Source organism: Dermacentor variabilis, chromosome 1 (genome assembly GCF_050947875.1).
Source record: "Dermacentor variabilis isolate Ectoservices chromosome 1, ASM5094787v1, whole genome shotgun sequence".
NCBI classification, from domain to species: Eukaryota; Metazoa; Arthropoda; class Arachnida; order Ixodida; family Ixodidae; genus Dermacentor; species Dermacentor variabilis.
In genome coordinates, this window is record NC_134568.1 from 72,984,495 (window position 1) to 72,999,100 (window position 14,606).

The window sequence follows — 14,606 nt, forward strand, 5'->3', positions numbered from 1 at the left end:
GCAAGGTTCGTTTAGAAAGAACAATCTCCTTGGTTTTGGACGCACAAAACGTGACAATTATTGGTGTATTCTTTTCCGATTTAAAACGACTGATTCGTTGGACACGTTCTATTTGGTCTGCTGATAAGCACATCTCCAGTTTGTCAGAAGCAAACGCGACAATCTTTTCCTCTGGCTGACTCCATGTCTCTGATGCGTCATCGGCTCTTTCAAAGAATAATAAATTATCGCGTCGCGACCGATATTCTGCGTCGTCTAATCGCGAATGGACCGCGAAGGAGTCATCCTGCATGCGCCTAAGTTCCCGGCACGTGGCTGTCATTTCTTGCTCCCAGTTTTCAACCGCAGCAGTTTGCTCTTCGACTGCTTCTAGGTGCTCCTTTACTTCCACAATCGCACCAGAAAATGACTCCTGCGCTGTCTTAAGCTCAGCGATTGCCTGCGCCTTGCTAGTTTGATTGGCTTCTATGCGTATACATCGTTCATTAGTTTCTTTCACCATGCGAAGTATTTCATTCATAGGAGGGCCTGGAGTTTGTTCAACATCACCACACATTGCTAACAATAATGCACAGGAAGGTTCAAGTAAGGCTTCTGGGCATGGAAGCACGATTGCAAAAGGGTCATCTGATGTGTAACATTTTCTGGGCAGTACGAAAAAGTGACCAGCCTGCTCAACGAACAAGAAGAAACGTGAGTCCCGCATCTTGATTGTGATTCCATGCCCACTGAAGGGGAAGGCCAGGAAGCTGGCTTTTAACCGCTCCGCTGTGAAGTCTGACGATATCACTGCAGCTGCCCTCTGCTGCACAAGGAAGGAGTACGGAGCGCCACTGCCGGCAATAGTGCATCCGTTGATAGCCGTAGGTGTCAGCTGCGCTCCACCGCTGCAGTCTTGGGGCGCATGCGCAGGTGTGATGCTGGCGCTGAAGAAGGGCGTAGCAGGCATCCCACCGCAGTCCAGGAACATGCCGATACACAGCACAACGAACAAGAAGAAACGTGAGTCTCGCATATTGATTGTGCTTCCATTCCCACTGTGACAGTGTTTATAAAACGTTCTAAAGACGAAGACGACAGGAACACATAAACGCGAACACATGCAATAACGCGACCACGTACACGCGAAAACACACACTCGAACACACGCGATCCAAAGGTTCAAAAAAAGTTTCTCATGCCGCCTTTCCTCTCTCCCGCTCCCCGGCCAGATATACCACGCTCTGAGCCGCTCCCCGACGAGGTGTGCCAGACAACAGCAGCAGCAGAGGAAAAGTTGAAGGAGAGACAAAAGGAAGCTTCGTTTCAACAGCTTCGTTTTAAAAAAGCTCCTTTTAGATGAACTCGACACGAGAGCGTCAAGTCAGAAGTCGAGATGTCCCCTGCCCTGGCCGCGTTTACATGCATTTTGACAAGCGTGTTTGGCGGGATGCATGTAAACTTCAACTCTTCTTCGCGCTCTCGCTTGGTCCGACTCGCTAGCGTTTTCATGAAACCGACCGCGGGTTTGCGGCCCACAAGCCGACTCGATCCTACTTTATCGTGGGTCGTGACTGAAGTTCGTATCATGAGGCCTCCTGACTCGCCTATACATGTTCAGCCGAGCAATAAAAGGGGCTAGTTGATTCATGTTAATTTTGAGAACGCGCCGACTAGAAAGTGGAACACAAAGAACAGAAATAGGCGCACAGATTCGCCGGACAAGTTTAGTTGCGCTTTGCCTGTAAGCCTGCTTGTCTGTCTCTGTTATTCACGTTGGGCTTCCAAGTTCGCGCGTTCTAAGAATTAGCCAAAACAAGCCAAAACGAGAGTGCGATAACTGTGACGTGTTTACTCCAGCCCAAGGTATAAGACCCCATCATAAATAGGGAGGTAGGAGCGTAAGCCGTTCACTTTCCATTACTTTTATATAATGCGTTGTTTCCCGACCTACCTTCAGTGCATATTCATTTAATAATCGATCTCTTCCCCCTCCACTAGCCCAGCTTTTCCATGAGTTAACAATTTATTTCTGTTCTTATTGCCAGCCGAATGAGTCAGGTGCCCTCAAAGCAGCAGGCCCAGTTACAGCGTGAGCGAACACAACTCTTTTTACTCCCACTATACTGCCTTCTCCTGTTTATTTAATAGAGTATCTAATGAACAGTTGACCAAACAAGCATTCGAAAAGTTTTTGCTGTGTCTTTTTTTTTAATTCACCGTAGAAAGAAAACGTGGCCGTGTTTATCAAAAGATCTAAATTTCACATTAAATTCATTGATTTCGATGAATTTGCCCTCTGTGGCTCATTTACTCAAATAGCGTCTTATCTTCGAAGAAAAATATGTCACTACAAAGCATGTATGTGCCTTTCCATGGTGCCAGTAGTTGATATATGTCACTCGAAAGGGGGCGCGTTATGTAACCAGTGCCCATTCAAGCCTGAACTTGTAGCACTCCAATGTCACATGTCCTGAGCCCTCTCTTTTCCCCTGCTCCTTGCCACATGCGGAAAGCCAATATGTCACAATGCTTGACATGTACCGCCTATTAGTTAATCTAGACTTTTTTTTTTGCTCCCCCATGAGCTTGAGATCATATATGAACTTCAGATCAGGCTGTGCAAAAGAGCCATTGATATGCGTGCGCGTTATCCTGTGATGGCGTAAGAGACTGCCAAACCAAACTTGTGGCAGTCGAGCGTTTGGAGACAGATATGTGCCGACTACAAAGGTTCACTTCAGGAAGTTAACTTTCACTGCTCATGCAATCGCCGGAAAGTAACGCAGGGTTCCGACGGTGCATGTTCAGTTTCTGTGATGAAGCAAGACATTTGCAAAGTTAGATGATCGGATGTATCCGGACTCTCGGTATGCCTTATGTCGTCAGATATGGAAATTTTTCAAAAGTGTCACCAGGTAGCTGAGAAGATTCTTAGAAGTGAAGATAGTAAAGAGCTAGTAAATATGCAGGCATTTACTAATATCCGCGTTACTATTAGCTCGGCGTGAGTCGTTTATTTAGTTAGTGCGGTTGACAAGCTTCAGTAGGCAGTGAGTCTTAGGAACTTTAAGTTCCTTCGCTTACTTTATAGATATTACTTTAGATATTACTTTTTGTGACAAGTAGCCTGTTAGTTAACCTGTGAACCTGTTAGCCTGGAAGGTATACCCTGTTAGTCCATTGCAGACCTTTTCTCCCTTTTCTTTTAAGAGTGTGGTGTCGCAGTAAACACGGCGGCACAAAGTAAATATAACTAAGGCTTTTCGAGATATTGGAAAAGAAAGGATGAAATAACTCTTATGTCGTGTTCTTGTAGTTTCCGAATGTTTCTTCGCGGAATAAAAATAAACTACCACAAAATACCGCACATTATACGACTGTGTGACCTGGATTTTCGCCTGCCAAATTCCCTTGCCGTGCTAAATTTAGATGTCACATTTTAAAAACAGGTCTAATGCGTTCTCTTGGTTTTACTCACCCATTTTTCTCTTAGTTTTCCCCGCTGTACCCGCCGTGGTTGTTCAGTGGCTATGGTGTTGGGCTGCTGAGCACGAGGTCGCGGGATCGAATCCCGGCCACGGCGACCGCATTTCGATGGGGGCGAAATGCGAAAACACCCGTGTACTTAGGTTTAGGTGCACGTTAAAGAACTCCAGATGGTCGAAATTTCCGGAGTCCCCCACTACGGCGTGCCTCATAATCAGAAAGTGGTTCTGGCACGTAAAACCCCATAATTTAATTTTTTTCCCCTCTATGACCAACCGCGAGATATCTACCAGAAACAAGCGCCGACGCTTCACGTTCGTAGGGATGCACCACGCACTTTGGGATTAACGGTAAGCTACACCAGTGAAAAACCTTAAAATGCGGGACAATTTCATCTAAGCCGGCAGTGATCACTGCGGAGATAAATAACCACAGCGCGAAGCGTTTTTTCGTCGCAGGTTCTAAAATTGGCTGCACAACGCTGCGCCGCGGTGTGGCAAGGCGCCAGCGAATGCAGTAAGGGGATATCAATTCCTTCGCAATCACAAATCCCACCCCCCTTCCCAACCTCCACTGTCAGGTGATAGTGTAGTCGATATCCATCACATTTATTTCGTCATCGCTTCTGAACGCCAACATCTGGCGTCACACTCCTTTCCACAGGGTCTGGTTGCCGCGGCTTGCTGTCCGTTTCCCGCCTGACTTTCCTGTTTTTTCCTCCGCGCGCGACGCCCATCCGATGACATGAATGACTTGGCAAGTGAAGCCATCTCCGTTACACCTCCACGCATGCACTCGCGTCCGCAACCTCGCACACCTCATCGCGACGCGCACCATACTAATGCCGCATCCAAGACCTCCGGATGGTGCAGCGGAGGAAATGCGCCAACCGAAAATAGCGTCTCGGCTGTTGCCAGCTCCGTTCTCATCTGGACGAAATAGGCACCCCGAAGGTCGTCTTCGACCCCTCCCCTCTCTTCCACGAGTGGCACTTTTCAAGGCAGGCTGCGCGCAAGGTGATAAGGGCGTGCATCCGCTCGGGTGCCAAAAAGTAACTATATAGGCGCGCTATCTCGGCAGTCTGTGTCGCATGCGGCTGCGTAATCTTGATAAATTTACTCATCAATCACCTTCGCAGGGCAACGAGGGAATCGTCCTTCCGAGATGCCAAACGCTCCTCGCTGCGGTGCCATGAGTTCCGAGCATCCCGCTTCTTGGGGACGCACTCACCTGTGTGATAAGGTGAACGCCCGTGACTGTCACATTGCTTCGCCAGAAGCAGTCATGCGAATATTGCCTAAGGTCAGAATAATACAACGATTATACTACAACACATTTGAACTATTGTATTGGGAATCTTGGGTCGAATTGACAAAGTTTTTCGTTCGTAAGGGCTCATTGCCAGTGGATGGCGCGCCATCGCTTATAATATGCCCAACATCAGGATTGGCTGGAATATGCCCCTGCGTACAATTCAACCGTAAGAGCTTTTTGTGAATAAAGGCCCTCATGGCCTTAGGCTTAATTTCTTCAACCAGCGCCCGGCAACGTGCGTAATAAGCAGGCTCTGATACTCGGTGTTGGGTATGATATTTAAGTAACAGCCTAATAAACGAAAAAAAAAGACTTCAACTCCTTTGACTGTGAACTCAATTCTGTGGCAGCCGCATGCTTCCATAGCTGCCACCGCAATCTTCTCAACAACTTTCCTTCGATATATGACGTTGTCCTCGTCAGTTACGGTATTGCGTTTTGTGGCCTTCCAACATGCATGTGTAGACGCCATCACTCTCAAAGCAGCGAGACAGCGCTTTTTATACAAGTTTTCTTGATGCGATGGAAAATATCAGGCAGTTGGGCGATAAAACGTACATCAATAACATCTTTGAGCAATTCCTTGCGACCTGAGCTGAAGAATTGAAATAATATACTGAAAGCCTGCTGATTGAGAGGGAAGAGAATAAACTGTGTTGTGGTCGTCGGTTAGGAGGGTGGGGCCCCTAGGCTTTAAAGGCCGCGGTGATTTCGTGGTTCCATCCGATCAGCGCTTGCTCAACCTGCGGGTTTCTGTTCTGCAGCACGGCCCTCCAGCTACTCAAGGCTGGGAAAGGGTTGATTTAGGTTCAGCCAGAGATTATTCAGCCTTCCTCTAAAAATTCCTGGGACAATTTTTTTTTTCATTTTCTATAGCAAACATTGGAAAAAGACTTCGAAATTAACCCTGTCAGTATCAGAAAAATTGACCATAACCAAAGACAAAACTTTTCTGTACGACCTTTTTTGTTCTTGTTTGCTTATGTAGTCTCTAGTGGGTAATAATGACTGATGTAAACGCCGAAACACCGTGAGCAACGAAGAGGCTCTTCCAGAAACAGATAATTTATATTCGAGGGATATACAAAGACTTAGCGATACCCTTGATTAATTTCTCGCTTTCAGTTGGTGTTAAAATTTTCTTATTTATCGAATTATCGTATTTTTAAGTGTTTCGTGTTTGCCTTTTCCTGGAACAAAGCAAAAAGACACCGGCGCGAAAGTGTAATGGCTGGTAGAATCAACTACGTTCTCTGCAGGGACAAAGCTCAAATCCTAATGGCGGAAGCTTCGTATTGCTCTCTAAAGTGAAGCTTTATTTGCCTGTGTTTAGAAAAAGTTGATTTCGACAAGAGACGATACGAACACTGAGTTATAATCACGGCACAATTCCTCCGGGACGATAACATGTAAGAAACGAAACACAGCACGTTTTCAACGTAAGTAATGTCCGAGTTCTGACGCACCAACATATAAACACATATACCCACAGAAAGGCACAGTTACACATAAACTAAATGCCACATGTACAAAATGATTTTCAATATGTACAGTGTACACAATGGTTATGTACAATGATGATGTGATAGAACACTTTACACAATTTTGAAGTGATGTGCACGAGATGTGTATATACAAAAATGATCATGTATACGAGAGGACACACACACATAAATCACGGGCACCTGCATTCTATGTGCATTAAATGAATACTTCTGATGGTCTGGCTACAAGAACCAAGCTGGGCGAAAATTCAGCCATACGCGTCCATCAGCCACCGCAGGAAACGACATGACCACTGTCGAAGGAACTCTTCTTCTGCAAGGAAGAACAACTCTTCCGACAGAAACGACAGTAGCTCAGAGTAGAGCCTCCCCATAAGTGGAAACAGAGCGTGGTGACGACGTCCCGTGGCAACTGCCTCGCACCGGTTACGCCATAGACAGAAGGCCCCCGCAGCAATTAAAAGTCGCGCGAAGCGGCCACGTGAGCAGCGACCAGATGTAATAAAGCGGTTAACTCCAAAACCACGCAAAACCAGTATGCACGGCCCTCCAAAATATCCTGGCAACGACGCATTGCAGCAGTACATGTTTATTGGATTCTTGAAGGGGGCAATTGGGACACAGCGAAGATGGGACAACGCCCCACCGCTCAAGCCTGTCCCGAGTTGGAAGCACTTGCCACCTCAGACGCCACATGAAGTCACGTAGGTGGCCAGGCAGAAATGACGCCGTTATCGCTTCCCACGACACATTATTGGAACGCGCGAGGGGCGCTGGGGGAACTAGAGGAAGCAGTAAGGCTGACATAGTATCTACTACACGGTTTTGGAGAACGTCTACATCAGGACATACCTGTTGTATGTGGCGATAAAATGCCATGGCCGTAGAGTAAAATGTAGGTGCGTTTAACCCTTGTGGTCCGTGATTTATGTGTACGCCTGGTAACATGTAGCGAATGTTCGTGCCAAGGAAATAGCAAGCGAGTTCACGCGCTGGACACTGATCATGCTGTAACAGATGGAGCAGAAATCGCAGAGCAAGCAGCCGGCTGCGGACAGACACGGATGGGAAGGCGAACCGACCGCGAGAGCGTGGTTGCCCAAGCGCCGCGCGACAGACGAGTTCTGTATGGCCCGACCAGAAGAAGGCACCAAGAAGGGACTGCAAGGACCTAGTAACCCGTAATGGTGGCTGTACGACGTGACAAACGTACCATACTCGGCCGCAAAATACAGACTGCGCTAAGTACCTTCTTTCTGATAGGGGTAAATCATACCCGTGAACAACTTCAATATTTCGCCTTACATCTTCAAGAATTGAGAGCCACACAGTCTGATATGCCATTAGAAGTGTAGTGAAGGCCTAAAATGCGAAGAGAATTGCCCTTTTGAAGACGGAAAAGGGGACTTAGGCGTGTCTGTGGTGAACCAATGAACAAATAACGACATTTTAAAATTTAGCGCAGCACCTGAAATATTTCCGTACTCAGTGAAAATTCCAGGGCTACGGGTTAAGCTATCTTCATTCCTGAGATATAATGTGATGTCTTCGGCGAAGGCTCTCACCTTCACAACACCGCTACCAAGCAGTGGGAGAACGCATACGTAAGGGTCTCTCACTATTGAGCGCAGGAATGGCTCAAGGCTGAGCACAAAGAGTACTGGGGATAGAGGGCATCCTTGACGAACGCCACGAGTGACGGGAAACGGTGCACTTTCTCGACCATCAAGGAACAATGTACTTCGGATATTTGAATAGGTATTGCTAATAAATTCAACAAAATTTGACGAAAAGCCGAACGAGGTCAGTACATTAAAAATGTAGTTATGTTCAAGGCGATCGAAAGCCTTTTCTTGATCTAGTGAAACTAAGAGACCACGTGCCGACCTGGTCAGCGTGTATGTCATTATGTCACGCGTAACGAACGAAAGACTGTGTATCTCTCTGCCAGGGACTGAACATGCCTGATGGTGTCCTATTAGGGAAGGCATCAGGCTTCTCAAGCGCCAGGTGGGAACAGCTGTGAAGGTTTTGTAGTCAACGTTGAGAAGCGTGATTGGCCTGATGACGGAACGTGCTTAGGTATCAGCACAATACGACCGTCCCGAAAACTACAGGAAATCAAAGTTATCAAAGCATTGGCTGATAACAGATACGAAAGTGGCACCAATATCTTCCCAGAACGTTAGATAAAACTCACCGGTAACCCGTCCGGCCTTATGGGCCGAGCCACGCTTTATGGAAGATAATGCTGCCTTCACTTCCTCGGCTGATGGTCGTGCACAAAGACGGTCAGCTACCTCAGGTGGAACCTGAGGCAGCCCACTAAGCAATGTATGAAATCCTCGAGAGCCAGAATCTATTTGCATGGTCGTACGCGCCATGTTTTCAAAATGCGTTACAAAGAGCGAATAATCACGCGTGAGAGGTGGTGTAACAGGAAGTTCTCTTGGGGCTGCAGAACCGAATGCATTCGGCTGTCTAAAAAGCGAGTTTCTAGAAAAGCGCACAACTTCGGGGTGTGCACACGGATTACGTCTGCATCGCCAAGCAGCAGCTGACAAAGACAACGCCACGATGAGGCGTTGGAAACACCGCCGTAGCTCACGCTGCCATGATCGCATCAACGGAGTCAGTTGATTGACCCGAAGGGCGATGCGGAGCTTCGTGGCAGTATCCGCCAGTTCTTCTGACATACGTCGTCTGAGTGCACGTCCTTCAACTGAGCAGTGCAGACGCCACTGCACCTTGAGCGCATCCCATGACTCTCGGTCAGATCTAGAAGCAGAGGCGCCCAAGACTCTTGACAAAGAAGAGCGCGAGCGCGCGTCATGTAGAACGCGGATGTCTAGACGCCAAGGTTTTACTGATGAGGAAGTAGGGAAGCGAATTTCAAGTATAACTGGTTTGTGATCGGAAATATAAACAGGGGATGAAAGTAACGTTATCACATCAGACCGGGTGACATACAAAGATAAACTGCTTGGCACATAGGCACGGTCTAACTTGCTTGACGACGCACCGCGTCGCCAGGTCCAGGCAAATAAAGAACCATGAAAAAGTCTATATGTATCCAGCAACGAAAAATGCTGGACGAGGCGACGCAACTCCCGTGCGTTCCAATCAGGGCGACCGCAGCCCGGGCCTTGCACATCTGCTCGCGTGTCTAAGACGCAGTTAAAATCCCCAACAAGCACCACGTGACGACCGTCAAGGAAATACACGTCCAGGTCACGAAAAAAATCATTGGGCTTAATGGCCTGCGCGGGTCCATATATGCACAAAATCCGTAACATAAATGAAGATAGTACACAATCAAATGCCAATATTTGCCCAGTCCCATCATAAAAGACATGATGCTCTCGCAAGGGAGCTCTGTTGAAAATAATAATACCAACTCCACTAGATCATGATGCCGCGAAGGAGAAGAAACAGTCTAGGTTAAACGTGCATTTGAAAGTAAGGACATGTCCAATGGTCAAAAATTTGTTTCTTGTAAACACAGTATGTCATAATTTCTTGCGCGGGCCACGCTGATAATTTCGGCTTGTTTTACAGGACTTCGGAACCCTTGTGCATTTAATGAAATAATCTTCAGGGTGTCAGCCATATTTAATTATATGTATCACCAAACGGACCTGGTCGTGTTGTTCGAGTCGGTGCCCCGGGAACAAGTCCAGGGGTTAAGCAGTGCACGCATCACTTCTTCGACCCTCTCGAAGAAGGCCGATGTTTTTTGGGCCGCTTTAACTCGGCACGGCGATCCGGGCCGCCGTCCGAGCCAGAGGCTGACGCATGAGCGCGCTTTACGTCTCGTGGGGCCGCCATTTCTATGTCGAGTTCATCCAGGCTTGGCGAGAGTCCAACGCTGCTATCAACTCCGAGGCTGAAGCTGTTTTCTGATGAGGATGATGTCGGTAGCGGTAGGGTGGTGGGATTTATTTCATCGCCACCGACAACTTCCGCAGCTGGGGGCTCATTCAGATGTAATGGTTGCGCCTATGTAGGAGATGCAATTGAGGCGGATGAAGCCACAGCAGATTTCGTGGGTATATCGACTGTAGTGATTGCAGGGTCAGGTGCTTTATCTGCGTTTAAAACTTTGCTGCGATCAGGAGGAGTGATGGTAGCAGCCGAAGTGGAGGCGCTTTCGGCCACAGCATGCGTGTCCTTCGTTGCTTGGAAGGCCAGCGAACATGGCGTGTTGCGATCCGCCACGTCACGGTCTTCTTTTTCAGTAGAGGAGGCCGGCGAACGTGGTGCGTTGTGACTTCCCGAGCTGCATGCCTCTTCTTTTTCATTTGTTGACGCTGGTTCATTCGGTGTCAGTGCAATTTCTTTGGTTACGGCGTCACGCGCAGTCGCAACCGCAGTTGACGCCGGCGGTAAGGGGGGAGGGGCTCCAGTAGCAGCGTCTGAGTATGAACGCCACACAGGACACGCGACCGTAGGGTGACTATCCCCGCAACGCCGACAAGGACGGTCACATCCGTCGGTTTCGTGGCCATGGACACCACAACGGCCACAGAACGCTGCGGTGCACTGTGCACGGTAGTGGTCGCTGGAGCCGCACCGACGACACACACGTTGCAAGCCGCGGTAGTCAAACGTCACACGATGACTAGAGACTCGCAGATAATTTGGGACCGCGGTTGTGGTACTCATTTCCATACGCACGAAGCGTGTGCCCGTGTGCATGCCACGTCGTCCGCTCATATGACCAGCGTTGACAGACAGAACTTTGCCGTATGGTGATAGTGCCTGGACGAGGACTTCGTTCGGAACAAAGGACGGCAAAAAGAAGCAGGTTACGTTGGTTACCTGCGGGCCGACGGGAACGACAGGACAACGCTCGCCACCGATGACGAGGCAGCCAGCATCGACGATTAGAGTCATGGAAGCCGTGCTCTTGACGGTGTCTTGGAAGTTGAAGCCTCCCATGTGCTGAACGCAGTAGACCTCAGAGAGGCCAACTATTGAGGCTGCCGCGTCGACGACGGTCTCGGGACCATTCCCCGTAGGGACAACAACATCGAAGACGTGGGCCTTCGAGGGAGTCCATGACGCTGTAGGCGCCATGGCTGACAAGGAAATTTATTCACCAGTAGGCACGCTTACAACTGTGGTATGAACGAAAAGTACAATATAAGGTACAGCACATGTAATACATCATACTTGATGTAAACAAAACAGATTAGCAAACGAAATAATAAATGGTGTCTGCTTGACACTGGCTTTGCCACACACAACAACAACAACAACAAAACTCATTACAGCGTCCACGCAAAAGCATTATTGTCAGCCTCGAAATTATGAAAGGTACCCGGGGCACATACAGATACAGTCAGAACTCGGGCAACAGAATTGAGCATTATTCTGGCTGTAGAAAGACTTTGCCTCGGGAGGCGGTTATGTACCGCGTAGACCAGCGGCGAAGAAACTCGGCTTCACCGAGTTTGAACAATTGTTCTTCAAGATGACCCCATACAATCACCCGTAGTTTTCGCATTCTGGGGTACATTGCTCTATTTGACTGCCGAGATCGTTCTGCAATGTTGCGGAAGCACCACAAAACGTAGCTAGCGCTGTAGTAGACGAGACTCGCAAACCGATCTCGGCGCTGTGGTGGCCGCACGATGGATATTCCGAACATTCTTGCAACTAGCTTCCAGAAGGTGCGTGCTACAACGCAGTACTTTACTACGTGCGCGTTGGTCTCTGTTTGTTCGCAATATATGCGTTTATCATTCGCTACCATATGCCAGCGTTCAAGCCTGTCTCTTGTAGGTAGAATGCCCCACTGATATTGCCAATGAAAATCCTTCACTTGAGAGGGCAAATCAGGTGAAAGCACGGCTGTCCATGTTTGTGTAGTAGCTGTCCGTGGAGGTACAGCTGTCTCACAGAACATTTCACAAAGCCTGGAAACTGGTGTCGCACGCCACTTTGTAATGCTTAGTTGTACAAGCTGGCTTTGCAAGCGCGCAGCGGCTGCATACTGCGGTGCTGGCGTCACCGCCGTCGGAAGCAAGTTGCCTGTACACTGCGGCATAAGCGTTCGACGGTAATGGCCCAGCCAATAAAGGAGCAGTGGCCTACCAGGGTGCTCATCATAATCAAGTAGATCACAGGTAATCTTAGTGCACAAAAGCCTACCGAATGTAACTATGCACGGCAAGCTCCATCCTCCGCTGGATTTCGGCAGACGCAAAAATTGCTGCGCTACGTATTGCGACTTGTTTAGCCAGAACCATGAGAAAATAAGTGAGTTTACTACTCGTACTGTTGGTGACGGCGGGAGAGCTACCCTTGCAGCAAACCACAGTTTACTGCACAATACGTTCTTAATGAAGAAAGCCCTTTCTGCCAGCGGCAGTGGCGACGCAGTCACTGCTTCCGACTCTTCTTTAATGCAGCTGACAATGTCTCGCCACGTGCGAGGTGAAACACCACTTGCACAAAATTTGATACCTAGTATTTGCATATGCTCGGTCTGTTTAATGTCCCCTGGTAGCGTTATTTCGGTGCTTGCACTGCACGGAATTGACCACAGAGTAGTGCCAATGAGTGCACTTGTGTTCTGCATGCGTAATAAAACGTTAATGCACGACATAAAACCAGTGCATGTAATGACCGCTAAGAGGTCCTTCAAAACACACATCCTCTTAACGAAATTGCTAATTATGTTCATCAGCTTCCTTGAATTTCTTAAATTTCCTCTACTTGGGTTACAAATTCCTGGCACATTGGGCATGTTCTGCTGGGTATGTGCCCATGCATACTTGGCCAATTCTTCATAATGATTACGTGTCCAGGCTTGCAGAACCTTTACAGACACCTAGACAAGTGTCGTACTTACCTGTACGTGTACCTGTTCTCAGGCTTCTCACCATTCTTCCCTCGACAAACATCGCACATCCTCTTCGTCCTCGTTACATTGCTGCGCATTATTATTATTATTATTATTATTATTATTATTATTATTATTATTATTATTATTATTATTATTATTATTATTACTATTAGACGTCTCACACTTTTCACCCATCTATATAATTTGGTGTTTTCCTATCGGCGTAGCTTGTGAGCGATGTAGTGCATAAACATAAAGATAGCATGGAAATAAAGTCTTAACCTGCCGGGCATAATCTTTGCAGGAGATTACAGGTTGCGTAGAATCAAAATAACGACATTTGGACGCATGGCGTTTCGTTGTATGGCATTTAATTAGACGCTTCACTGAAGTTTCGCGTCGTATAAGTATACGCGTTGAATTAGCAATTTTTCCCCCTTGTCTGGCAAGGCTGAGGATGAGGAGGTGACCTGGTGAAGATCACGCGATAATCATGACGACGACGGCCATCGTCGACTGCGTGATAACGGAAAGACCGGAAAGACGGACGCAGTAAGCCAACTTTCGAGCTTCTAAGTGCTGTCGCAGGGAAAAGAAAATAATTGCAGAAACGCACCTCACCCTATAGTTGAAGCTGTGGCTAATAAACGGAGTTGCTTTACAATGCCCCAGGCAGCGCATGTACCAGCCTTGTGTGTCTAGTTGACTTCGTAAAGTAGTACGCTGTAAACTAAGTCAGATTAACAACTAGGCTGTTTGGTTCTGTATAGACAAAGCACTGATGGCACAGATTACCGAAGGGAGAACCGTAGGACAAACGCTTCTGCAATCTTTAGTCTCAACCCAAGTTTATCGAGAAAAGCTAGAAGACTTGGCTACGGGAATGGTGGATCGCATGCATTACTAGCGCTAAATTAATGGACGAAGAAACGCGAGTAAATAAGACGGACGCTGGATATCACCTGATTTTACTCGAAATGGTTCACAATAAGCGTGAGAAGGCTCAAACACTCGGCAAAACATTCGCAAAAATACTCAATGTAAGAGCACGTACTTCATTCATCAATGCTCATCAAGCAAATGCGCCACTCCCACTCTCTGACTCAGATAATCGAATTCCTTTTCACGGGATGCGATATAAGGGCTGCTACCACAGTTACTGCCTTTTTTTTGGGGGGGGGGGAGGGGGGGACTAGTACCAATAATCTACTTTTTTTCTTAGATGTTTCTTGTGCCCAAGTGTTGTCAAACTTCAGCGTACAGTACATCTGACGTCTGCGGCTGCACACGGTGCACCCATGACGATACCTACGCAGCACGCAAGCGGTTTGCGGAACGTAGCAGCGCGTTTAACGTCAGTGCTTTTAGTACTGCGAAATGCCTACGTACAGTCAACCGCAAAAGTTTACGGGACGCAGGGTCTGCCAAGAAGCTGAATTCTCGCGAAGCGTGGTCACACAGCGCCA

General features: G+C 47.8%; 1 protein-coding gene across 1 annotated transcript in view; it reads left to right on the plus strand.

Annotated features, from left to right (window-relative positions):
- Nucleotides 1-4,619: 4,619 nt before the first annotated feature.
- Nucleotides 4,620-14,606, plus strand: part of LOC142579308 (acyl-CoA Delta-9 desaturase-like) — a 162,068-nt gene continuing 152,081 nt past the window's right edge. Inside the window, exon 1 of the mRNA XM_075689375.1 lies at nucleotides 4,620-4,710. Coding sequence (XP_075545490.1) covers nucleotides 4,633-4,710 — 78 coding nt within the window. The 5' untranslated portion in view covers nucleotides 4,620-4,632. The remainder of the gene's footprint in view (nucleotides 4,711-14,606) is intronic.